Raw genomic sequence first — 26,316 nt, forward strand, 5'->3', positions numbered from 1 at the left:
CTCCCCATTCATGGAAAAATTGTCTTTCACAAAACCGATCCCTATGCTGAAAAGGTTGAGGACCACTGTTTTAGAGGACTAGGTGAGTGAACCATAGTATATCTACTTGGATCCCCTGAAAATGTTTACAAAGACGCCTGATAACATGGAAAAATCCTTCTATTATTAACTGAAAAAAAAAATCAAGATATAATGTATCTTTGTATTTTGGAAAACAAAGAAAAATGAATAGCAAAAAGACTGGATTTGCTCTCAGTTGTTATTTTAGAATTTTGTGAGGTTTTAAAGCGATTTTAATTTTTTTCTTATTTCCTTTTTTTTTTTGCAAAGTTTAGGGAGAAGAGGTCTTGCTCTGTTGCCCATGCTGGTCTCGAACCCCTGGACTTAAGCCATCTTCCCACATTCTAAACGTTAGCCTTCTAAAGTTGTGGGATTACAGGCTTGAACCACAGGATCCAGCCGATTTCAGTTTTTTATTTTTGTACATTTATTTTCTATGTTGTCTTTAATGAGTCCTTATTACTTGCAAAAAGGAAAACAGGGAAAAAATAACAAATTGTGTTAGGTAGTCACCCAAGAATAATAGTTGGTGTTTTGATTCTTGCACTTGAGGGCCCATCTAAATCAAGATATTCCTAGTTTTCTGTGATTCTGTGATTTCTTGCTAAGCAGAGGCTGGGTGAAGACACCCGGGCTTGCTGTGCGACAGTTCCTGGAGAAGGAGTTTGTTGGGAGGCAGTACTTCAAAGTGCAGTCAGGCAGGTGGCCTGTGGCCTGTGGGGGCAGCATTTGACATGGTGGGGAGCATTTCACTAGACTGCTGGAAAGATCATGGAGATAGCTTAACACTCCTGGAAACTGATTATCAGATTGTCATCCTGGGGATGTTCCTGACTGTTTAATGAAAATGTCAGATCTCCTATGTGACACAGGAGACTGTTTCTCCCTCAGTTCATAGGCCTCCTATCAAATCATCTTTTGTTTCTCTAGGAGGAAAATCTCTAATAAATGCTTTTCTCCTAATGGACGATCACGTCAATCTCATTCAAATTCAAAATAACCTTTTTTTCACCTCCAAATACATGATCTTATTTGATCTTGATGATTTGATCTTTGAGGTAGGAATTATCTGCAGTTTGAGGATGAGGAAACCGAGAAAAGATCTTATGGAGAGGGCAATGCGCTTATCTGTAAATGGTTTTTAAGGCTTCATTTGTTTCTCTCATATCATATAATAACAATGAAAACAACAATAATATCTGCTACTTACAGAGCCCATTCTATGTGTCCGGCCCTATTTCAACAGCTTTTCCTAATTGAGGTCATTTAATTCCCTCAATAATTAAGCTTGTGGAACAGGCCAGCCCTGATATTTGTAATGAACCTTCTGGAAGCTTCTTGGAGTCCTTATCCTAGTGATCTTTTTGGACCAAGGATGGGTTTGTCTTTTTCTTGGGAAACCACCAGATTGTCAAGTAACTGGAAAAAGTCAAGCGGGGAGGGAGTGCTAGTAAGTTTGCAGGTAGAGCACACGTTGGAGAGGTGTTCGCTTTGGGCACTTGTCACTATACCCTTTTTGCCCTCATGTCACTATACCCTTTTTGCCCTCGTGCACCAGGACATGAACGGTTTCCCTTGTAGGTGTCTCCTGCACACATCTAACAAAGGAGGGTTTGTTTTGGGATGACAGGACGGGATAGGGATGCAGGTTTGAGAATTTTTGTTTTACTGGTCATGTTTTTCCTGATAGAATGCAAAGAGAAGGAGTCACTTTGGGGATGGGGAGGATGAAGGGGGATGTGGAGACCTTTGGGGGCTATTGTGTGGTGGTGGCACAGACATCTGCACATGCACACCAATGCACAAGTGTGTATTTTGGTGGGACTGTTAGGGGATGATGCTGAAGACAGAGGAAGGCTAACAGGCATATTTCTGGAGATTCCACCTGGTCGCATCTCTGTGTCTGGCACCTGATGCAGCGTGTAACACGGGGTGGGGTCCTCAGCCAGCGTTTGCTCTGTTCACTTGAACTCAACCCCTGTAAAGCTGGAGGGCACGGACAGGCTCCACCTGCAGTAGCGAGGCCGCTGGAGTTTCCTCCCTTTTTTCATAGAGCCGCTGCTGCCCCCTTCTGGGGTTTACAGGTTGTTTCTGGGAGGAAATACTTAAGTTTAATGGCTTCATCCTTCACATATTGTAAAGCTTGGTGCTCCAAGTCCTACGATTCTTTAAAATTTTTTTAAAGTTTTATTCACAATAGCAAAGTCACAACTCTTTTTTTTTGTATAAATTTAAGGGGTACAAGTGCGGTTTTGTTACGTGAATATATTGCCTATTGGTGAAGTCTGGACTTTCGCTGTAACCATCACCTGAGTATTGTGCATTGTACCCATCAAGTAATTTCTCATCCCTCACCCACCTCCCACCCTCCCACCCTTCCATGTCTGCAGTGACAATTACTTCACACTCTATGTCCATGTGTTCACATTATTTAGCTCCCAGTTATAAGTGAGAATAGGTGGTATTTGACTTTCTGTGTCTGAGTTGTTTCACTTAAGATAATAGTTTCATCCATATTTCTGCAAAAGACATGATTTCATTCATTTTTATAGATGAGTAGTATTCCATTATACATATGTACACCACATTTTCTTTATCCAGTCCTCTGTTGATGGACACTTAGGTTGGGTCCATGACCTTGCTATTGTGAATAGTGCTGCAATAAACATACGGGTGCAGGTATCTTTTTGATATAATGATTTTCTTAAAAAAAATTTAAAGTTTTATTTTAGGCTTGGGGGCACATGTGAAGATATAATGATTTCTTTTCCTTTGGAGAGGCACCCACTAGTGGGATTGCTGAACTGAATGGTAGTTCTATTTTTAGTTCTTTGAGAAATCTCTCTACTCCTTTCCATAAAGGTTGCACTAATTTACATGCCTATCAGCAGTGTATAAGCGGTCCTTTTCCCCACATCCTTGCCAGAATCTATTTTTTGTCTTAATAATAGCTATTCTGACTGGTATGAGATGATATATCATCATGATTTTAATTTGCATTTCTCCAATGATTAGGGATATTGAACATTTTTTCAGATGCTTTTTGGCCACTTGTATGTCTTGTTTTGAAAACTATTCATGTCCTTTGCTCACTTTTTTTTTTTTTTGAGATGGAGTCTTGCTCTGTTGCCCAGACTGGAGTGCAGTGGCATGATCTCAGCTCACTGCAACCTCCGCCTCCCACATTCAAGCAATTCTCCTGCCTCAGCCTCCTGAATAGCTGGGACTATAGGCGCACGCCACCACTCCTGGCTAATTTTTTGTCATTTATTAGAGACGGAGTTTCACTGTGTTGCCCAGGCTGATTGCGAACTCCTAAGCTCAGGTAGTCTGCCCTCCTCGGCCTCCCAAGTGCTGGGATTACAGGCATGAGCCACCGCGCTTGGCCTCCACTTCTTAATGGGATGATTTAGGGTTTTGTTGTTGTTGTTGAGTTGTTTGAGTTCCTTGTAAATTTCAAAACAGACCCAGTAGCTTATATTCTGCGAAAAGCCCCATTTCTGAAGGCAATACATATCTTGGAGGATTTACAGTAGGATTTGGCTTTAATAGGGCTGGAATTGAAAGTGGGATTATTCTGTTCCGATAGTTAGAGTAGAAAGGCAGCTATGTTGAGAGTGAGGAGAACTCGACCCTCTATCAGCCATAAACCTTGGGCTTTGGCTTTCTGGGCCTCATTTTCCTTTTTTGTAAAACTAGGAGGCTAGACTGGATCATTTGTTTTCCGGAGGGAGTGACGTACTTTAGCAGGGGAATGGGGTCTTAAACTTTCCCCTTCCCCACAGCCTGTACCCCATTTCAAAGCAGCTCCACTTTGAGCGGTTTTATTTATTGGGTGTCAAATAAGATATTACAGGGAAAACATGTCCTTAAAAGTGTGAAAGCTACTGGACTAGATGATTTCTGAGATGCTTTCCACCCCTAATGGTGTAATTTTATAAACTTAATATTGAGTCAGAGACTTGGAAGCTGAAATCATAGTGCCCAAAATTTCTTGGTAAGAGCCATGGATGTTTTGCAGGCGGACAGTCCAGAAGACATGCACAGCTGGATTAAGGAGATTGGGGCAGCTGTCCAGGCCCTCAAGTGCCACCCCAGAGTAAGTCAGTTCCTTTCTGTTGCACAGTGTCAACTCAGAGATGAACTCCCCTCGGACAGGCATGTTTTATTTGGTGATGTAGGCAAGCATCCCTGTCCCGAGATGCAGCTGAAGCCTCAGGCTCTCTTGCTTGTTTTTCTCATTCTACTAATTTGGGTACACATTTTAATTTTTCTCTTTTTGGTTGTGGGAGGAGATGAGGTAGGGTTGGATAGAGAAATGGATTTTTTTTTTTTTTTTGAGATGGAGTCTCACTCTGTCGCCCAGACTGGAGTGCAGTGGCATGATCTCAGCTTACTGCAACCTCTGCCTCCCGGGTTCAAGCAATTCTCCTGCCTCAGCCTCCCAAGTAGCTGGGATTACAGGTGCATGCCACCACGCCTGGCTAATCTTTTTGTGTTTTTAGTAGAAATGGGGTTTCACCATGTTGGCCAGGCTGGTCTCAAACTCCTGACCTCAGGTGATCCGTCCGCCTCAGGCTCCCAAAGTGCTGGGATTTCAGGCATGAGCCACCGCGCCCGGCCGAGAAATAGAATTTCTGATATGTCCTGCAAGTCTCACTGCCAGGCTGACCTTGACGTATCTGGAGTGAATCCCGTTGACCGTTTTTCATTTTTGTAGGCAAGCGTCCCTGGACCTATGAGGTGGTGATCCTGGTTGGGTACTCTTCCTGGGACTCTGTGATAAACATTGTCTGAAAAGCCCTAACTTTGTTGTGTCTTTTTCTTCCTTTTAATTTTATAGGAAACCTCCTTTTCTAGATCCATTTCTTTGACCCGACCTGGAATTTCCAGCCTTTCAAGTGGGCCCAACTCTATCCTGTGCAGGGGGCGGCCACCATTGGAGGAAAAGAAAGCCCTCTGCAAAGCCCCCTCTGTAGCCTCCTCCTGGCAGCCCTGGACACCTGTCCCCCAGACTGGGGAGAAGCTGCTTCCAGCTGGAGAGGCTTCAGAGGACTCTTTGTTCACGCCTCGTCCTGGGGAGGGCAGCACTGCTGGGGTGCTGCCCAGCTCCAGGATAAGGCACAGATCGGAGCCCCAGCACCCCAAGGAGAAGCCATTTATGTTCAACCTTGATGATGAAAACATACGGACCTCTGATGTGTGATGGAGCACAGTGCCGTGGGAGGGAGGGAGGGAAGACTTGAGAGAAGGAGACTGTGACTCAGTTTCTCTACCTTATTGGAGGGTAGTCAGAGGCCTTTATGTCACTCATATTCCTGTGGATGTTCTTTGGGAGGGAGGGGCCCATCTAGCTGGCTGTGTGTGTGTGTGTATATGTGTGTGTGTGTGTGTGCGTGATATCAGTGCAGTGTATTTAATTTGGGGAAGTTACTAGGTTAGACCTGTAGGCATACTCCGTGGAGAGGAAGCTACCTATTCTATTCTAACTATTCCGAGGTCTTCCTGGAGAGGGATTATTTTAGCAGTTCCTCTCCAGAGGGGGCTGGAAGTCCAGTTTCACCACTGACCAAGTTTTATTTCCTTGTCCTTGTTTTAGTTTTTTCATTTTGTTTTCAGTCCAGGTGCCTCGCAGCTCTTTTGGAATGGGCCGGCGTTAGTCTAATCTTAAGCGCTGTGTGTTTTGTACCCTTGCAAACTTGCTTTCTCTTTCTTCTTGCTGTTGCCCTTTGAATGAAGCCTTGTGTGCTTGCATGATCAGACCCTGTAATAGGATGAGTTTCCATGTACTTAACATGAAGAGATACAAAAAGAATCTAGAGAGAGAGAGAGAGATTTTTAATGAAAGAAGCTTGGCATAGAAACATTGATTTAGAGGTTATGAGTTGCTGGCCAGAGATTCCTCAGATAAAAGAGCCTAGAAAATTGATGGTTGGGTGGGCGTGGTGGGTCACGCCTGTAATCCCAGCACTTTTGGGAGGCTGAGGTAGGTGGATCACCTGAGGTCAGGAGTTTGAGATCAGCCTGGTCAACATGCTGAAACCTTGCCTCTACTAAAAAATATGCAAAATTAGCCAGGCATGGTGGTACAGGCCTGTAATCCCACCTATTCAGGAGGCTGAGGCAGGAGATTCACTTGAACCTGGGAGGTGGAGGTTGCAGTAAGCCAATATTACGCCATTGCACTCCAGCCTCGGCAACAAGAGTGAAACTCCATCTCAAAAAATAAAAGAAAATTGAGTGTCCCACCCAAATTTTAGGGCTTACCTCCTTCCATTTGACAAAAAGATACTATTTCCAGTGTCCCTGGGAGAATTCTTCCATCCAATTTATATGGTGAATTGCTGCCAGCATTCAAAGGAAGAGAGAACTTAGCTTATTTCTGTCGGTAACTTTTATCAGCTAGATCAGTCAATTGTATTTTTAAGTTAAAAATTAGTGACTAGAGGAAGAGACTAAGAGAACTATTTTTACCTGAGTAAATGCTCTCCTCTTCGTGTGTCCAAATCTAATGCAGAGGTGAAAACACTTGATGAGAAAATCCTTAGTGGCTTGAGGGGAATCATGTTTCTTTCAGGACATGTTGTTTCCCTGAAGTCTGTGTCACACTGAGAACTTTTTCTGATTGCACTGCTTTGGAGCTATTCATTTAAACTGAGTTTGGCCTAGTTGTCCTGGTATAAAACAGGAAATCCACACTGTTCCCTCTTTCTCTCCCTTCCATCCCTTCCTCTGCCTTTCCTGTACACGCTGGTGTGCTTTTGCCCTCAGAAATTCTTGGTTTGGGAGTTATTTATGAGTGATTACGACATACTTGGAGCAGCATGATTTCAAGAAGCCATTCCAAATTCTTATAGCTCCTTAGCTCTGGTTTTACTCTCATATGTTCCCGAAGAAAATTCTTTGGCTATTCAAAGAAAGCACAAAATATGTGATGTGGATCTAATGAAAATGGGAACTTGTGAGATCTCTTTAAATATTCCCTGACTCACGGAAAAGATATCCTCTTTTGGTGTTTACATTGTGAAAATCTACCCATTTATCTCTGTCTCTCTTTTCTTTTAAATAAATTATCTGATAGATTACTATTGCTAAATTAATTGGCCATTATAATAAGCTGATTTCTTATTCAGCAAGATCTCTTGAGAATGTGTTACATTAAACATATTTAGAATCCATATGGTATTAACCTGATAAAGGGAAACGAGGACACTAAGATTGTCAAATGGAAATCTTCTTGTCAATTGGCAGACACTTGGGAATTCCACATTAGGGCATTGCTTGTTTTTAATTTTTAAAAGACAGGGTCTCGGCCGGGCGCGGTGGCTCACGCCTGTAATCCCAGCACTTTGGGAGGCCGAGGCGGGCGGATCACGAGGTCAGGAGATCGAGACCATCCTGGCTAACATGGTGAAACCCCGTCTCTACTAAAAATGCAAAAAATTAGCCGGGCGAGGCGGCGGGCGCCTGTAGTCCCAGCTACTCGGGAGGCTGAGGCAGGAGAATGGTGTGAACCCGGGAGGCGGAGCTTGCAGTGAGCCGAGATCGCGCCACTGCACTCCAGCCTGGGCGACTAAGCGAGACTCTGTCTCAAAAAAAAAAAAAAAAAAAAAAAAGACAGGGTCTCACTCTCTTACCCAGGCTAGAGTGCAGTGGTGTGATCATAGTTCATCATAACTTTGAACCCCTGGGCTTCAGCAATCCTCCCATGTTAGCTTCCCAAGTAGCTAGGACTACAGGGTTGTGCTACCACGCCTGGCTAATTTTTAATTTTTTTATATGTACAGGGCCTGGCTATGTTGCCCAGGCTGGTCTCAAACTCCTGGGCTCAAGTGATCCTCCTGCCTCGGCCTCCTAAAGTGCTGGGATTACAGGTGTGAGCCACTGCACCTGGCCAGAACATTGTTAATGTAGTTAATATGAGATAAATTATTATCTTCAGTGAAACAAGCTCTGAAACCATTCTCATTCCTAAATTGTATTTCAAACTTCCTATTTTGTTGATATTTCTTAACTTCTGGCCAATTTTAAACCATAATATTTTAATGTGAACCAAAGATGGTATGTATTTGACCAAAGCAGTTAGTTTTAAATGTATGAAATTGAACCAAATGGAAAAAATAGGGTGGGGATGCAGTATAGATTGGTGACTAAGTGCATAGGCTCTGGAGTAAATCTGAGTTTTTTGTTAAAGGAACTAAAAAAATGTACTGCATTTTCTTTGTGGAATAAAAGCCTTGCCTGAGTTGTGCTGTTTTCATAAGGCTTTTGAAGTGGTCTTGACCTACTGTGTGTAACAGTATTTCAGGTGGTCTTCCCTATGGCAGAATAATGCCATCCATTATTCTTTAATTTTTATTTTTAGAAACAGTGTTTCACTCTGTCATCCAGGCTGGAGTGCAGTGGCCTGATCATGGCTCACTGCAGCCTGGACCTCCTGGGCTCAAGTGATCCTCCTGCCTCACAGCCTCCCAAAGAACTCAGATTATAGGTGTGAGCCACCACACCTGGCCACCATCCATTACTTTTGAAAGCTTCAAAAGACTTGCTTACTCAATGTCAGCTGATGGTTGATAAAAATAATTTGGCCTTTAGTGTTAAGTGAGACATCATAAAGGTATTGAGCCATGCATTATGGAGATTGGTGTCAGGTCAGAATATTGGAGTTATACATCTATTTCTGAGTTGAATACTCAGCTCCCACGAGAAAGAAAGTAGTTTTAAGGTCCAGCTTCTTAGTCTACTTGAAGCAAAAGTTTTTTTCTTTTCTATTTCTGAGTATAAATATACTCTTATATGGGCTAAAAGGACTCCATGAACAAATAGCAGGTTCAGTAGTTGAGGGGTAGAATTTAGTAGGTTTGTTTTCAGCGTAAATCAGATAACATATGTGGAGGTCACAGCATTTTGGAAATTGAGTGTCCCCAAGTGAGCTTTGTTTATAAACTTTAGACATGTTGGAAGTGGACAGGTTTGTTAAATCTTGTCTGCCAGCATCGTTTTCTTCCTTTGTTCCTTTTCCCTCTCTGTGTTATTGCCTGCGGCAGCCAGTCCTTCACACTAGATAGAGTTCAGATAAAGCAATGTTTGGCAAAAACATACTGTTTGACCTCCTCCCCCTCTGCTTATGAATGGGTAGCATGATTCTGTGTTTTAAAGCAGTTATGTTTCAGCTGTGAAATGCACTGGCAGTAAGCACTAGGCTGAGTGCATGGAAACTGTTACGCTTCTCATTTTATGTGATCTCCTAATTGGTATGTAGCAAAACTTTTCTAAAACTGTTTTGTGGCTTGTTTTGTAATAAAACCATGTGAAATACTGAAATATGGCCATGTGTTTTTCTAATACCTTCTGACCACGGTGGGTGAGCTTTCTTATCAGTCTGCCCCCATTGTCGGTTTTAGGGATTTCAGGAGGTAGGTTCCTCCTCCGGGTAGGGCTAGAGACCTTCCCCTCATTGCCTGGGGGAGAACCTGGCTCCGGGGCGCGGACAGGGGCGGGTGGTAGGGGATGTACGGGTGTGTATGTGGAGAGGTATGCCAGGCTCTGTCCCTTAAAGTTTGGGGGCCGGCGGAGGCGGCGCCATGGCCGGGAGAGTGTCTCTTATTTAGGAGCGTTTGCAGGTCCAGAGTGAAGTCACTGAAGAGTGGAAGCGAGGAAGGAAGGAGCAGGATGATTAGACCTCAGCTGCGGCCCGCGGGGCTGGGACGATGCCTCCTGCCGGGGCTGCTGTTGCTCCTGGTGCCGGTCCTCTGGGCCAGGGCTGCGAGACTACATACCCAGCTGGCCTGCCCCGCGGTCTGCCAGCCCACGCGCTGCCCCGCGCTGCCCACCTGCTCGCTGGGGACCACGCCGGTGCTCGACCTGTGCCGCTGTTGCCGCGTCTGCCCCGCGGCCGAGGGTCAAGTCTGCGGCGGGGCGCAGGGACAGCCGTGCGCCCCGGGGCTGCAGTGCCTCAAGCCGCTGCGCCCCGGGCTCCCCAGCACCTGCGGTTGCCCGACGAAGGGAGGGGCCGTGTGCGGTAGCGACAGGCGCACCTACCCCAGCCTGTGTGCGCTCCGGACCGAAAACCGCGCCGCGCGCCGCCTGGGCAATATCTCGGCCGTGCCTGTGCAGTGGGGGGACTGCGGGGATGCAGGTGAGCCGCGGGGGGCGCGCACCCTGGGGACACTTTCTAACTCTGGAGGAGCGTAAAGGAACAAGACCTCACTGAGATAGCATAGTTCGCGCGGGGTCCTCCTGCGTCATTTGCCTCCTGGATTCGACCCCTCTCTGTTCCTGATTTCCTTTCCTCCATAACAGGGGCTCCTTACCTTCTGCTACGTGGATTCTCCCTCACCATGCACCTTTTGAACACTGACTTGCCTTTAACATTTTCCCAACTAGGATAGCAGGTCTGGTTCGCTCGAGGCGTACTCTTGACCCAGTATTTCTTCATAGGGAGCAGAAGGGCAGGCCCGCTCAGGAGGAATTACAACTTCATCGCCGCGGTGGTGGAGAAGGTGGCGCCATCGGTGGTTCACATGCAGCTGTGGGGCAGGTAAAGGAGGAGGAGGAAGACCTCCACTGTCCCAGCTAATGGTTTCTGCGTGCCTACCTACTCCAGACCCTTCGCAAGCGTCATTTAATCCTAAAACACCAGTGAGGAAACTGAGACGTAAAGAGGTTGAATAACCTGTTCAAGGTCATTTAACCAAAGAGCAGAGGCACAAGGATAACTTCCAAATCCGAGCTCCCCCTGCCCACTTAGGTGGCTGGTGCTTTTTCCCCGTCCTGCCACAGACAAAATTTAAGGTCAGATGTAAGAGCTAGTAGGCATTTTCTTTTCTTTTTTTGAGACAAGGTCTTGCTCTGTCGCCAAGGCTGAAATGCAATGACAGATCATGGCTCACTGCAGCTCCATCTACCAGGCTCAAGTAATCCTCCCACCTCAGCCTCTGGAGTAACTGGGACTATAGGCAGGTGCCACCACACCCAGCTAATATTTGTATTTTTTGGAGAGACAAGGTATTTTTATATTGCCCAGGCTGGTCTCAAACTCTTGGACCCAAACGATCTGCCACCTTAGCCTCCCAAGGTGCTGGGATTACGGGTGTGACTGGGATTACGGGTGTGAGCCACCACATCCAGCTTAGTAGGCATTTTGGTTGTGATCTTGCTCAGCCCCCACTTTGGATGCAAGGAAATCCAGACCCAGAGAGCAGGGTTAATTTGTCCTATGTTACGAGGCCAGTTGGTGGTGGAAACTAAGCCAGAATCAGAGCCCTTTGATTCTCTCCTGCCTGGATCCTTGACACTGTGGTACGAGGCTCTTACTTTTGCCTCTAGTATTAGGATTGGGTTCAGCCTTTTCGCAGCAGAGAACCCATGGGCTGCTACACTAACCAACTCTGAAGAGGCAGTGTCCCTGGAAAAGGAGAGCTGGAGCCAGCTCTCAACCATGCTCACAAGAGATGGCTGGGGCCCTGTGCGTGCCAAGTCCATTGATACATGGAGAAAATTTACGCATAGCCAGGGAAAAGTGAAATGTCTGAGAAAACTGTGATGGAAGTCTGGGCATGGTGGCTCACGCCTGTAATCCCAGCACTTTGGAAGGCCGAGGCGTGTGTATCACCTGAGGTCAGGCGTTCGAGACCAGCCTGGCCAACATGGTGAAACCCTGTCTCTACGAAAAATACAAAAATTAGTCAGGCATAGTGGTGCATGCCTGTAGTCTCAGCTACTCGGGAGGCTGAGGCAGGAAAATTGCTTGAACCCGGGAGGTGGTCGCAGTGAGCCGCGATTGTGCCACTGCACTCCAGCCTGGGCAACAGAGTGAGATTCTGTCTCAAAAAGAGAAAAAAGAAAAAAAGAAAAAAGAAATAAAGAAAAGAAAACTGTGATGGAGGTATGTTTAATAAGAGTGAGGTTCCCGTGACTCTCAGATGATATGGCTGTATCCCCTAACTTTCTTGCCCTCTGTCTATACTATTGTCTTGTGGAGACAGGTTACTTCACGGCAGGATGCCTGTTCCTGTGTACAGTGGCTCTGGGTTCATAGTGTCTGAGGATGGGCTCATTATTACCAATGCCCACGTTGTCAGGAACCAGCAGTGGATTGAGGTGGTGCTCCAGAATGGGGCCCGTTATGAAGCCGTTGTCAAGGATATTGACCTTAAATTGGATCTTGCGGTGATTAAGATTGAACCGAATGTGAGTATTTCAGGGCTGAGTCAGAGTCTGCATATTTGGAGATTTTTATCTATTTGCTGGTATTTTCTGCCCCACTACACTCTCACACCACATCTTTTCTGTCAAATATATGCTTTTCTCTGGTTTCTTTCTGTTCTTTACTCCTTCTTATTTGCTTCAGTGCCTTTCTATATATCCCTTACCTTTTCTTTTCTCTTTTCTTTTCTTTCTTCTTTCTTTTTGAAACAGTTTCCCTCTGTCGCCCATGCTGGAATGCAGTGGCTCAGTCTCAGCTCACTGCAACCTCTGCCTCCTGGGTTCAAGCGATTCTCCTGCCTCAGTCTCCTGAATAGCTGGGATTACAGGCGCCTGCCACCATGCCTGGCTAATTTTTGTACTCTTAGTAGAGACTGGGTTTTACCATGTTGGTCAGGCTGGTCTCAAACTCCTGACTTCAAGTGATCCGCCTGCCTCGGCCTCTCAAAGTGCTAGGATTACAGGTGTGAGCCACTGCGCTTGGCCTCTAACTGTTTCTATTAACTATCAAGCAGTCTTTTTTTTTTTCCCCCTCCTTCAACTCCTTCTTCAACAAACGCTGCTTCAGGGAAAATTATTCCTCTATTTGTCTTAGGATATCAGAAATGACTGCAATGGACTCAAGGTTGCTAAGGAATACTTTGAAGTCCTTACTACACATAGTACTCATGGTGTGCACATCAGATATATTGACATGGTGTTTGAGAGCTTTTTAGAAATTCAGTCTCAGCCTTTACCCAGACAGATGTGCTGACTCAGAATCTGCATTAACATAACATCCCGAGGTGATTTGCACGCACATTACAGTGTGAGAAGTGTCACCCTGGGTGATCTTCTTTCTGTTTGTGGCTTATTCACTTTGACTGTTAAGCTTCGAGCTGGAATGGTGCTGTGTAAATTGCTAATGTCTGTTTATGTTCATCAGTGACTTCACTGGCTGTTTACTAATAGTAATTTCTATAAAGTAATTGTTTTCGATCTTAGAAATGGTCCTAGTCATCTTAACAATTGAGAGCTTCACGGTAGTTGGACTTTGAGGAAGAAGTAGAAGGCAGTCATAGAAGCTGTGTGAGTGGGTGCTTCTCAGGTGGTAAGGGCCAAGGTGATGGAGACAGCATCATATATGTGTTAGACACACACATTGGTCACTTCTGATCTTGATTTGTTCTTTACCCTTTCTGTCCTCCTCATGCCTCTCTGGGCACATGCAGGCTGACCTTCCTGTACTGATGCTGGGAAGATCATCTGACCTTCAGGCCGGAGAGTTTGTGGTGGCTCTGGGCAGCCCAGTTTCTCTGCAGAACACAGCTACTGCAGGAATTGTCAGCACCAAACAGCGAAAGGGCAAAGAACTGGGGATGAAGGATTCAGATATAGACTACGTCCAGATTGATGCCGCAATTAATGTAAGTCACTTAGGACAGAGGTGCCCAACCCATGGGCTGTGGACCAGTACAGGTCCATGGCCTGTTAGGAACTGGGCCGCACAGCAGGCGGTGAGCCACGGGCGAGTGAGAATGACCGCCCAAGTTCCACCTCCTGTCAGATCAGCGGCGGCATTAGATTCTCATAGGAGTGCAAACCCATTGTGAACTGCACATGCAAGGGATCTAGGTTGCATGTTCCTTATGGGAATCTAACTCATGCCTGATGATCTGAGGTGGAGCAGTTTCATCCCAAACCATCCCTCTTTGTGGAAGAATCGTCTTCCACAAAGCCGATCCCTGTGCCAAAAAGTTTGGGGATTGCTGACACAGGAGGCCTATCCTCGGATCACACAATATTGGCAGTTCAGTGAGAAGAATATGTCAGAGTGAACTTTGGCCTTTTGGGAATGTCCAGGTTTGGTTAAATCGCTGTGGGAGGAATGGAATGCCACTTTGTTAGAGTCTGTCCTGTTCAATGTGATCACTGGCATCCATGCTATTGGGTGGTCTGTTGTGGAGGTCACCTTTCCTGTAAGAAGGTGGTGGTCCCTTGACTGGGCGTGGTGGCTCTCACCTGTAATCCCAGCACTTTGGGAGGCCAAGGTGGGCGGATCATGAGGTCAGGAGTTCGAGACCAGTCTGGCCAACATGGTGAAACCCCGTCTCTACTAAAAATACAAAAATTAGCCAGGTGTGGTGGCGGGTACCTGTAATCCCACCTACTCAACAGGCTGAGGCAGGAGAATCACTTGAACCGGGAGGCAGAGGTTGCAGTGAGTCGAGATTGTGCCATTGCATTCCAGCCTGGGCAACAGAGTAAGACTCCATCTCAAAAAAAAAAAAAAAAAAAAAAAAGAAGAAGGTGGTGGTCCCACTGCTATAGTTCTTTAACTACACTTACTTTGGTATTGGTGATGATAGGGGCACAATTTTGCCAGCCAGAGGGGAATAGGAGCTTACTAGAGTGGGCTGCTTTTGGTAAACTGTTTTGGGAGCTGTGTATAAAGGACAAGGGAGCATGTATTCATTGGCTTCACTGATGTCTTCTTCAAATTCCGCTTTTAGCCTGGGAATTCTGGTGGTCCTCTGGTGAACTTGGTAAGTGATCACTTTCCTTGTTGCTTCATGTTTCCTCTTAACTTTCAAAGACTTTATTAATTCCAGGTCAGGGATGGTGGCTCAAGCCTCTAATCCCAGCACATCTGGGATGATTGCCTGGGGCCAGGAGTTTGAGACTAGCCTGGGCAACACAGCAAGACACCGTATCTACAAAAACAAAAACAAAAAAGGACTTTACGTTTTCCATGATGCAGACTCGGGTGCCACTCTTGTGTAGAGAGCTGTGGAATGGTGCTTTTCTGTTCTTGGACCTTAAATCAATAGTTAGAAAAAATTCAAGCTTGTTATCCTGGTGTGTGATCTCATCCCACTGAGAACACTGGGGTTCTAGCTCTGGCTTCCTTTGAAATTTCTCTCTTCCCCGTGCTTTCTGTTTTCATTGGCTAGTTACCAAAAGCCCTGGATTTTATTTATTTATTTATTTATTTATTATTTATTTAATAGAGATAATGTCTCACTATGTTGGCCAGGCTGGTCTCGAACCCCTGAGTTCAAGTGATCCTCCTGCCTTGGCCTCCCAAGATGTTAGGATTATAGGCATGAGCCACCACACTGTGCCAAAAGCCCTGGATATTAAACCCAGGTTTATGCCAAATGACCAGCTTTGCTATGAAATGTAGATCCTTGAAGACCCCCTGATGCTGCATATGAAGAACTATCTCTCATTTAAAAATGCTAATTACATAATGTCATCTGTCCAGGTTTTTAGTCTTGACCTCTTGACCTGCTTATAGATGAGAGAAAAGCCACAACCAGCACTCCTGACTTTAAGTGAGCTGTCTGCCTTGGCCTCCCAAATACATTGCTGTGTCATATATTCTTAAATTGTATTCCATGTCTCTAGTGGAAATGCCAGGTTTTCTAGTTGCTCAAATACATGTGAAAACCTGAAAGAGTGCAGTACTGTTTGACATATAGCATGCGATCATCCTTTCTGAGTCCCTTTGCACTGATTGCTTTTGGTTCCTGTTTAAATATCACATTTGCTTTTAGAATGAATTTTATGCAAAATGATTGTTTTTTTTTTTTTCACTCATAGCATTGCATGTCATTTTTGTTTGTTTTGTTCCTGCCTTCTCCATTAGACAATGAGTTTACTAGAGCAGGGATGAAATGCAGAATTTCAGGCCATACCCTAGACCTACTGAATTACAATCTGTAGTTTAACAGAATCAGAAATCTCTTTTCTGGCTGGGTACAGTAGCTCACTGCTGTAATCCTAGCACTTTGGGAGGCTGAAGTGGGTGGATCACCTGAGGTCAGGAATTCAAAACCAGTCTGTCCAATATGGTGAAAACCCATCTCTACCTAAAATACAAAAAAAAAAAAAAAAAGAGAAAAATTAGCTGGGCATGGTGGCATGCGCCTGTAATCCCAGCTACTTGGGAGGCTGAGGCAGGAGAATCGCTTGAACCCAGGATGCAGAGTTTGCAATGAGTCAAGATTGCACCAATGCAACACAGCTTGGGCAACACAGCGAGACTCCATCTCAAAAAGAAAAAAAAAAAAAAAGAAAAGAACAAAGAAATCTCTTTTCTATCCTTTCCCATTACCTAAAAGGCTACAGGAAGATGAGGTGCATAAAGAGGAAAATATTTTCTACCTCCTACCTTTAGCTTAGCAAAGCTTTGTTCCCTAAGATCAATTTTGCTAATTCTTCTGAATAGTTTCAATGCAGTGTTGCTGACAATCCCACAGCTTTTTACCTTTTCCATGTTTATTTTTAGTTTTGGTTAAATAATAAAAAGGCAAATGCTCCTTGTCCTACCTTTGTCCAAACACAAACTGTGGCTCACTTTTAAAGTCAATGTAACTTACTAAACGAAAAAAATGAGCTCAATAATTTTTTTTTTTTTTTTGGGATGGAGTCTTGCTCTGTCGCCCAGGCTGGAGTGCATTGGCGCGATCTCGGCTCACTGCAAGCTCCGCCTCCCGGGTTCACACCATTTTCCTGCCACCATGCCTGGCTAATTTTTTATATTTTTAGTAGAGACGGGGTTTCAACGTGTTAGCCAGGATGGTCTCCATGTCCTGACCTCGTGATCTGCCCGCCTTGGCCTCCTAAAGTGCTGGGATTACAGGCGTGAGCCACTGTGCCTGGCCATGAGCTCAAGATTTTATTTTATTTATTTAATTAATTAATTAATTAATTTTTTTTGAGACGGAGTCTCGCTCTGTCGCCCAGGCTGGAGTGCAGTGGCCGGATCTCAGCTCACTGCAAGCTCCGCCTCCCGGGTTCACGCCATTCTCCTGCCTCAGCCTCCCAAGTAGCTGGGACTACAGGCGCTCGCCACCACGCCCGGCTAGCTTTTTGTATTTTTTTAGTAGAGACGGGGTTTCACCGTGTTAGCCAGGATGGTCTCGGTCTCCTGACCTCATGATCCGCCCATCTCGGCCTCCCAAAGTGCTGGGATTACAGGCGTGAGCCACCGCGCCCGGCCGAGCTCAAGATTTTAAAAAATCCTCAGCATCCTTGATCCTTTGGCCATGAAAAAAAGGTAACTTCTGTGCATGTGCAGTTGCCTTTTGCCCTATACAGGAACATCCGTTGCTCTCTTTTGAAGAAGTACAAAGTTCCTCTCTGCCCGGTTTTCTTACCCTAAGTAACTAGCTTCACTCCTTCCTCTGTATGTTCTGGTCTTGCACTCGTCAGTCTGCAAAACTTCATGACTGAATGATGTCCCCTCCCTTGCCAGGATGGTGATGTGGTTGGCGTCAATTCATTGAGAGTGACTGAAGGAATCTCCTTTGCAATTCCTTCAGATCGAGTTAGGCTGTTCTTGGAAGAATACCATAAGCGCCAGTTGACAGGTAAAGCAAGTTGGGATGTTTTTGTTTGTTTCCTCGTGCTTTTCAGGAACATTCAATCTTTTGTGGTGACAGCAATTTTTTTGTTTTTGTGTTTGAGACAGAATTTTGCTTGTCATCCAGGTTGGAGTGCAGTGGCGCGATCTTGGTTTACTGCAACCTCTGCCTCCTGGGTTCAAGCAATTCTCCTCCCTCAGCCCCCCGAGTAGCTGGGACTACAGGCACCCACTGCCACACCCAGCTAATTTTTGTATTTTTAGTAGAGATGGGGTTTCACTATGTTGGCCAAGCTGGTCTTGAACTCCTGACCTCCAGTGATCCGCCTGCCTCGGCTTCCCAAAATGCTGGGATTACAGGTGTGAGCCACCACGCCTGGCCCAGAGACAGCCATTTGAATCCTGTAGACTACTGGGTCACTCACTTGTACGCAGCTCCTATAATGGTGATTTGAGCAGCACTGTTTGGGGGACTAGGCACAAACCAAGCATGAGTTGTACCCAGAAATATTTGGATTGAGCTAATGTGGAAATGAAACCCAGGGGCTGGAGGCAGGAGGTGGGTGGGAGGAGTGTAAAAGTGCTAATGACAAAGGTTCTCTGAAGCCTGTGTTTCATCCAGGTAACCTAAAAGGATAGCTATGATGGCAAAGAGATCCTGGGACATGGGTGTCTGTTAAGCTGCGGTAACAGTAAAGAGGTTTTGTTGTAACACATTATAACTTTCCTTTCCAGGAATGGTGTTTTCAAATAAGAAATATCTGGGTCTGCAAATGCTGCCCCTCACTATGCCGTAAGCATGTGTTTGAATATGTCTGGGTTGTTTTTCAGAGGCAAAAACCATAGCTGCACAGTCTTAACAGAAAAGCTGAGCCACTTGGACCACAGCCAGGTACTCTTGTGACCCTAGGCCCTGTCTGTCTCAGCGTATGTATCTGCCTCTGCCTGTGTCAGCACTAACTATACATAGTTTATTTCATTGTGGCTGTATTTTATAATGTCCAGTGGTTCTAGGCTTTGGGATAGAGGCTTAGCCCGAACCAAGAGAATGACTGTGATTAGCTTGATGGAATCTTCCCTGGCCTTTGTGAGCCTAGAGCAGAACAGAGTACCTACTAAGAGTCTCAGGCTTTTACCAGGGCTCAGAAGACTAACTCATTGTTTTCTAATCTTCTCACTTCTCTTAGCCTTAGTAAAGAATTGAAAATACATTATCCAGATTTCCCCGATGTGAGTTCTGGGGTTTATGTATGTAAAGTGGTGGAAGGAACAGCTGCTCAAAGGTAAGTGAAGTGAAGGCCTTTGTCATCTACCTTTGCTTTTACTAGATGTGTGCCATGGTAAAACATAAGGGAGATCCAGACTTGATCTGTCCAATACAGTGGCCACTACCTACATGTAGCATGTACTGAATACATGAAATGTGGCTGGCGTGACTGAGGAACTGAATTTTGAATTAAATTAAGTTTAATTTAAATAAAAAACCCCAGGTCAGGCACAGTGGCTCATGCCTGTAATCCCAACACTTTGGGAGGCCAAGGTAGGCGGATCACCTGAGGTCGGGAGTTTGAGACAAGCCTGGCCAACATAGTGAAACTGTCTCTACTAAAAATACAAAAATTAGTGGGTGCGCCTGTAACTGCAGCTACTTGGGAGGCGGAGGCAGGAGAATCGCTTGGACATGGGAGGCAGAGGTTGCAGTGAGCTGAGATCACACCACTGTACTCTAGTCTGGGCAACAGACCAAGACTCTGCCTCAAAAAAAAAAAAAAAAAGATATTATCATTGTGTAGTAGTATATTGGGGTGTGTGTTATTTCAAGTGGATTTCAAAGACATAGGAAACAGAGTGTAAAATAACTATTTTAAAATATCACGTTGGCCGGGCACGGTGGCTCAAGCCTGTAATCCCAGCACTTTGGGAGGCCGAGACGGGCGGATCATGAGGTCAGGAGATCGAGACCATCCTGGCTAACCCGGTGAAACCCCGTCTCTACTAAAAAATACAAAAAACTAGCCGGGCGAGGTGGTGGGCGCCTGTAGTCCCAGCTACTCGGGAGGCTGAGGCAGGAGAATGGCGTAAACCCGGGAGGCGGAGCTTGCAGTGAGCTGAGATCCGGTCACTGCACTCCAGCCTGGGCGACACAGCGAGACTCCGTCTCAAAAAAAAAAAAAAAAAAAAAAAAAAAAAAATCACGTTATAATGATAATATTTTGGATATATTGTGTTAAATAAGATATATTAGTAAATTAAATTCATCTGTTTAAAAATTTTTTAAAATGTGGCTACATGAAAATTTAAAATTACATATGTGGCTTGCACTGTTGTCTATAGGACAACAGTGGTACTTGGGTACTTATAAAGGCTTTTTTTGTATTTTGGGAGGGAGGTGGTTCTCTATAGTCTAAGAAGAGTTCATGTTATGAATTAATAGCATAAGTTTAAATTAATTTGGCTAGGAATTCCCAAATCTACCCTTTCAATATTAATAGTTATTACTTAATAACTATTAAGTGATTAACACCTATTAGGTATTAGTAACTATTAACTATTCATTAATAGTTTTTTTTTTCCTTTTGAGATGGAGTCTCACTCTTGTTGCCCAGGCTGGAGTGCAATGGTACGATCTTGGCTCACTGCAACCTCCACCTCCCAGGTTCAAGCGATTCTCCTGCCTCAGCCTCCTGAGTAGCTGGGATTACAGGCACCGGCCACCATGCTTGGTTAATTGTTGTATTTTTAGTAGAGACAGGGTTTTACCGTGTTGGCCAGGCTGGTCTTGAACTGCTGACCTCAAGTGATCCACCCACCTTGGCCTCCCCAAGTACTAGGATTACAGGTGTGAGCCACTATGCCTGGCCCATTAATAGTTATTATTAAGAATGGGAAGAATTTAAAGTGTTAAAGGTTTGAGTATATATTTTAGGTTTTTTTTTTTTTTTTGAGACGGAGTTTCACTCTTGTCACCCAGGCTGGAGTGCAATGGTGCAATCTTGGCTCACTGCAAACTCCGCCTCCTGGGTTCATGAGATTCTCCTGCCTCAGCCTCCCAAGTAGCTGCCTTTACAGGTGCCTGCCACCATGCCCAGCTAATTTTTGTATTTTTATTAGAGTCGGAGTTTCACCATATTGGCCAGGCTGGTCTCGAACTCCTGACCTCAGGTGATCCACCTGCCTTGGCCTCCCAAAGTGCTGAGATTACAGGCATGAGCCACCGCGCCCAGCCATATTTTAGGTATTTTAAAACAAATTTTTTGGCTGGGCATGTTGGCTCACCCCTGTAATCCTAGCACTTGGGGAGACTGACGTGGGAGGATTGCTTGAGCCTGGGAGTTCGAGACCAGCCTGGGGAACATGGTGAAGCGCTGTCTCTACAAAAAATAAAAATTAGGCCAGGTGCCGTGACTCAGGCCTGTAATCCCAGCACTTTGGGAGGCCAAGGTGGGCAGATCACTTGAGGTCAGGATTTTGAGACCAACCTGGCAAACTTGGTGAAACCCCATCCCTACTTAAAAAATATAAAAATTAGCTGGGTGTAGTGTTCCATGCCTGTAATCCCAGCTACTTGGGAGGCTGAGGTCGGAGGATTACTTGAACCTGGGCAGCAGAGGTTGCAGTGAGCTAGAATCACGCCCTTGTACTCCAGCCTGGGCAATAAAGCGAGACTCCATTAAAAAAAAAAATTAGCCAGGTGCAGTGGCTTGCGCCTGTGGTCACAGTTACTTGGGGAGGTTGAGATGGGAGGATCATCTGAAGTCTGGGCTGTAATGAGCTGTGCTCATGCCACTGCACTCCAGCCTGGGCAAGAGAGTGAGACCCTGTCTCAAACAAACAAGCAAAAAAAAGAAAAAAAAAAACTATAGCAAAACCCCACAAAACCTACGTTTTTATTTGAATCCTGAATTCAAATAAACATTTTTTTGAATTTATTTGAATCAGAGGCCAGCACTAAGACCTGTGTAATAAAGCAAAGGCTAGAACAGCTTCCAAAAGAAGGTTCTCCAGCTGATTTCACTGTTGTTTCAAAATATTTAATACTAAGTACTAAGGGAAGAGGTGCCTTGTCCTACAAATATCATTCTCCTGGGCTTCTCTGTTGTACTTCTTCTTCTTCTTCTTTTTTTTTTTTTTTTTTTTTTCAGACAGAGTCTCGCTCTGTCCCCATGCTGGAGTGCAATGGCGTGATCTCGACTCACTGCAACCTCTGCCTCCTGGGTTCAAGTGATTCTCCTGCCTCAGCCTCCCGAGTAGTGGGACTACAGGCGCACGCCACCATGCCCGGCTAATTTTTGTATTTTTAGTAGAGATGGGTTTTCAGTGTGTTGGCCAGGATGGTCTGGATCTCTTGACCTTGTGATCTGCCTGTCTTGGCCTCCGAAGGTGCTGGGATTATAGCCGTGAGCCACCGCGCCTAGTCTGTACTTCTTTATTATCCCTTCTCATTGTTTTTATTTTTCAAGAGCTCAGTAATCTGTTTAGATTATGGCACCACTTTCACTGGGGCTTTCCCTCTGGTGAAATCAGAGGGCACTGTTCAGCATAGCAGTCATAGGTCTCATGTTACTAAATTTGGCATATCTCTGGCTTTTCTGGACTTTTCTCATTCCTGCTCTGCTCCACTCTTCCCCCACCTCCTTATTTTTAAGTTCTGGTTCGAGACCAAAGCTATTTCTTTCGGCTAAGTCCTTGCTACTCAGAATGTGGTCTGCAGACCAGGGTCATTAGCTCAGCAGGGCTTGTTGGAAAGGCAGAATCATAGGTCCCACCTTTGATCCACTGAATCGGAATCTGCATGTTTAACAAGATGCCCAGGTGATTCACATGTATGTTAAAATGTGAAAATTAGTGCCGGAAGTTGCTGATGAACAGAAATCAGGACTGGGCATGGTGGCTCATACCATGATGTGGGAGGATCATTTGAAACCGGGAGTTCGAGACCAGCCTGAGCAACATAGTTTCTAAAAATAAATAAACAAAATAAACAAAATCAGCTGAGTGTGGTGGCAGGTGCCTGTAGTCCCAAATACTTGGGAGGCTGAGGCAGGAGGATCACGTGAGCCCAGGAGTTTGAGGCTGCAGTGAGCCATGACTGTACCACTGTACTCCAGCCTGGGTAACAGAGTGAGAGGCTGTCTCAAACAAATCTGTTCTTCCTGGCTTTCACCAACTTATACTTAATAATAATGATAATTACACCATTATCTGGCACTTACAAAACTTTTACTATATCTCAGGCACTATTTGAAGTGTTTTATTTTTATTTTTATTTTTTTTGAGACTGAGTTTTGCTCTTGTTGCCCCAGCTGGAGTGCAATGGCGTGCTCACTGCAACCTCCGCCTCCTGGGTTCAAGCGATTCTTCTGCCTCAGTCTCCCAAGTAGCTGGGATTACACACCTAGCTAATGATTGTACCTTTAATAGAGACGAGATTTCACCATGTTGGCCAGGCTGGTCTCGAACTCCTACCCTCAGGCAATCCACACGCCTGGGCCTCCCAAAGTGCTGGGATTACAGGTGTGAGCCACTGCTCCTGGCCTATTTGAAGTATTTTATACACCTGTTTGTGCTCCCAACATTTTATGATATAGGTATTATTTTACAGAGGAAGCAGCTGTGGTACAAAGAGGTTCATTAACTTGTAGAATGCAGTAAATCAGAGAGCAGAGAGCAGGGATGTGGGCCCTGGCTGAACCCTTCTATTATCCTGCTTTGGTGGTTGCTTTTTTGTTTCTGAGAGGCAGAGTGATTTAGTGGCAAGAAGATGGGTTCCCAAGTTTGAGAGACCCAGGATGAAATCCCTCTCACAAGTTGCATGACACAGAAAAAGGTCATTTGTCCTATCTGAGCCATAGTTCCTCATATTTGGTGCATAGGTTATTAGTAATAATTTGTGGGTTTCTTTTTCTCTTTTCTGAATCACAGGACTAGTATGAATTAAGTTCTCTATAAGTTCTTTCTTTGTACTTACTGGTCCTAAGTCATCCTCCTAAACTGTCCTTGTTCTAAGGTTATTTCTTGATTTTAGTTTTATACTTAAGCATCTCTTCACATCCTCTTGCATTAAACTTCTTCTTTTTAAACTCCACATATCTTGATCAAACCACATTATCATTCTTCCTTGAGCTTCCCATTTCTATCAAATGGTGTCTCCTGGAGTCATTTGCTGTTCCTTTTTCGGCCTATTTTTACTAAATCACTGGCATGGCTATTTCTGTATTGTAGTGTTTTGTATTTGGAGCTGGTTTTTGCTTCTAGAATATATAGTCTATGTGAAGCAATTAAGTTGAAGGCAATAAAGTCACAACTTTGGGGAAAAGGAGCCTAGAGCCAGAGCTTGAAATATTTAGACTCAGAAGGTTGGTGGGTTTTTGATTTACTGGAAGCAGAATTTCTATAATGCAGCTCAGCATCCTTCCCAGCTCCATAAGCTGGTGAGCCGGGCAGCGGGGTGGGGGTGGGGGTGGGGGGCGGGTGGCGGGGGAAGATGGGCAAGTGAGTGGGCTGCCAGAATCAAACTAAGCCGAGTTTAAGTGTCTGGGAGAAAACATAGCACTTGGGCTTTTCACTTTGGCTGCTGAAGCTGGGAGTATGTTTGAAGTTCACAGAGGTCAGGGACTGAGAGAAATTAAAAGCTAAACTCCCCCTTCCAAACCAATTCCAAAAAATGGGAGGAGTATACTTCTCACATGATTCTGATAGGAAATTAATTTTATAAAGGTAAAGGTAAACTGTCTAGAGGACAGTTGTCCTCTAGGGATGTTTTTGCAGCATATTTTAGAATAGCTTTATGATTTGGAAGGATTGAGGCTATTTCTGGTTTGTATGCTTAATGCCAGCAAAATAGTGCCATTAAGACAGAGATATTATAGATGGGGATAAGTAAAATTCTTCTTGTAGTTTCATGGTTCTCTTTTTTTTTTCTCTCTCTCAGCTCTGGATTGAGAGACCATGATGTAATTGTCAGGATAAATGGGAAACCTATTACTACTACAACTGATGTTCTTGAAGCTCTTGACAGTGATTCCCTTTCCATGGCTGTTCTTCGGGGAAAAGATAATTTGCTCCTGACAGTCATACCTGAAGTAATCAGCTAAATATCTTGTTTTAAAGTGGGATTATCTAAAACAAAAAACAAAAAAAAACCAGTTATATCACCTGGTTTGGAGATGTGCCAAACATGGCAAAAGGTTTTTGGATCTTCTTCTTATAAAGAAAAATGGATGGTATCAACCCAAGTGCCCATCGATGACAGACTGGATAAAGCAAACGTGGTACATATACACCGTGGAATACTATGCAGCCATAAAAAGAACAGTCCTCTGCAGGGACATGTATGGAGCTGGAAACCATTATCCTCAGCAAACTAACACAGGAATAGAAAACCAAATACTGCATATTCTCACTTATAAGTGGGAGCTGAACAATGAGAACACATGAACATAGGGAGGTGAACAACACATACTGGGGCCTGGCAGGGGGTAGGGTAGAGGGAGGGAGAGCATTAGCAAAAATAGCTAATGCATGCTGGGCTTAACACCCAGGTGATGGGTTGATAGGTGCAGCAAAGCATCATGGCACACATTTACCTATGTAACAAACCTGCACATCCTGCATGTGTACCTCAGAAATTAAAAATAAAAATAAAAATGGTAATCTGTTGTGAGATTACAATTAAAAAATAAAAAAATGGAGTTTGAAACACATACACACATTCAGGGATCATTAGGTTGGGGTACTGTGCTGTTGCTAAGATGCCTATGTCAAGTGGAAGAAGAACAGTGTCAGGAAATCTGGGGGAACTGATAACATTTTATTAAAGGTAAGAAACAAATAAAAGACAGGCAGTTTCTAATGTAACCTTGAAAGGACACTGTAGTATTTTAAACCTTTATAGCCATAAACTAGATATAATACACACATATACAAACAGATCTGTCTACCAAAATTTAAGAAACAGCCTGAATAAAGTGCAAAGGCAATCAATTGTTAAATAATACTCCTTTAATCCATCAGGTTTTCAGGTTGTATCACATTTGGCCAGGTTTGTGGGTAGACGGATGATGGGTGTCATTTAAAAGTCAAATGAAAACTGGTAATTTTGGATTGTCTCATAGGAATATTGATGATTCTCAGCACTCTAGCAGTGAGAACAACTTTTGTCTCCAGCAGCTTTTCTGACTGTAAGAAGGGCATCTTCAGTAGTTTCTAGTCTTTTTCCCTTTTAACTAAGTTCTCACCCCTGGCAACATAAATGACTTCAAGCCTTGGAGCTGCAAAATTTTTTTTTTTTTTTGGGGGGGACAGGGTCTCATTCTGTTGCTCAGGATGAAGTGCAGTGGTGGGATCTTGGCTCACTGCAACCTCTGCCTCCTGGGTTCAAGTGATTCTCTTACCTCAGCCTCCCGAGTAGCTGGGCTTACAGGTGCACGCCACCACGCCTGGCTAATTTTTGTATTTTCACTAGAGATGGGGGGTGGTCTCACCATGTTGGCCAGGCTGGTCTTGAACTTCTGACCTTAAAAGATTCACCTGCCTCGGCCTCCCAAAGCGCAGGGATTACAGGCTTGAACCACTGTGCTGGGCCCAAAGTTTCTTATTTTTTAAAGAAAACAACTTTTGGTAGGGTTATGAATATACTTAGGAGGTTAAAAAAGTGTGAAATGAGGCAGGACTTGGTTAGGTGTAAAGTAGCATCTTAT

General features: G+C 44.6%; 2 protein-coding genes across 2 annotated transcripts in view; both read left to right on the forward strand.

Moving 5' to 3' along the window:
• The window catches only part of PLEKHA2 (pleckstrin homology domain containing A2), a 71,714-nt gene extending 64,345 nt beyond the window's left edge, over positions 1-7,369 (forward strand). Inside the window, exons 11-12 of the mRNA XM_025393703.1 lie at positions 4,082-4,159; positions 4,904-7,369. Coding sequence (XP_025249488.1) covers positions 4,082-4,159; positions 4,904-5,266 — 441 coding nt within the window. The 3' untranslated portion in view covers positions 5,267-7,369. The remainder of the gene's footprint in view (positions 1-4,081; positions 4,160-4,903) is intronic.
• Positions 7,370-9,464: 2,095 nt separating this feature from the next.
• Positions 9,465-25,264, forward strand: HTRA4 (HtrA serine peptidase 4). Its single transcript, XM_025393701.1, has 9 exons — positions 9,465-10,198; positions 10,501-10,600; positions 12,048-12,252; positions 13,479-13,673; positions 14,760-14,792; positions 17,510-17,624; positions 18,353-18,410; positions 18,805-18,900; positions 24,549-25,264. Exons 1-9 carry the CDS (start codon positions 9,571-9,573, stop codon positions 24,709-24,711), a joined length of 1,593 nt encoding a protein of 530 aa, XP_025249486.1. The 5' UTR covers positions 9,465-9,570; the 3' UTR covers positions 24,712-25,264.
• The last annotated feature ends 1,052 nt before the right edge of the window (positions 25,265-26,316 follow it).

This window comes from Theropithecus gelada, chromosome 8 (genome assembly GCF_003255815.1).
Source record: "Theropithecus gelada isolate Dixy chromosome 8, Tgel_1.0, whole genome shotgun sequence".
NCBI classification, from domain to species: Eukaryota; Metazoa; Chordata; class Mammalia; order Primates; family Cercopithecidae; genus Theropithecus; species Theropithecus gelada.

Coding starts and splice junctions, on each gene's coding strand:
- HTRA4 (XM_025393701.1), top strand. CDS start 9,571: ATGTACGGGTGTGTATGTGGAGAGGTATGCCAGGCTCTGTCCCTTAAA. Junction 10,601..12,047: donor CACATGCAGCTGTGGGGCAG/GTAAAGGAGGAG, acceptor TTGTGGAGACAG/GTTACTTCACGGCAGGATGC. Junction 14,793..17,509: donor GTGGTCCTCTGGTGAACTTG/GTAAGTGATCAC, acceptor CTCCCTTGCCAG/GATGGTGATGTGGTTGGCGT.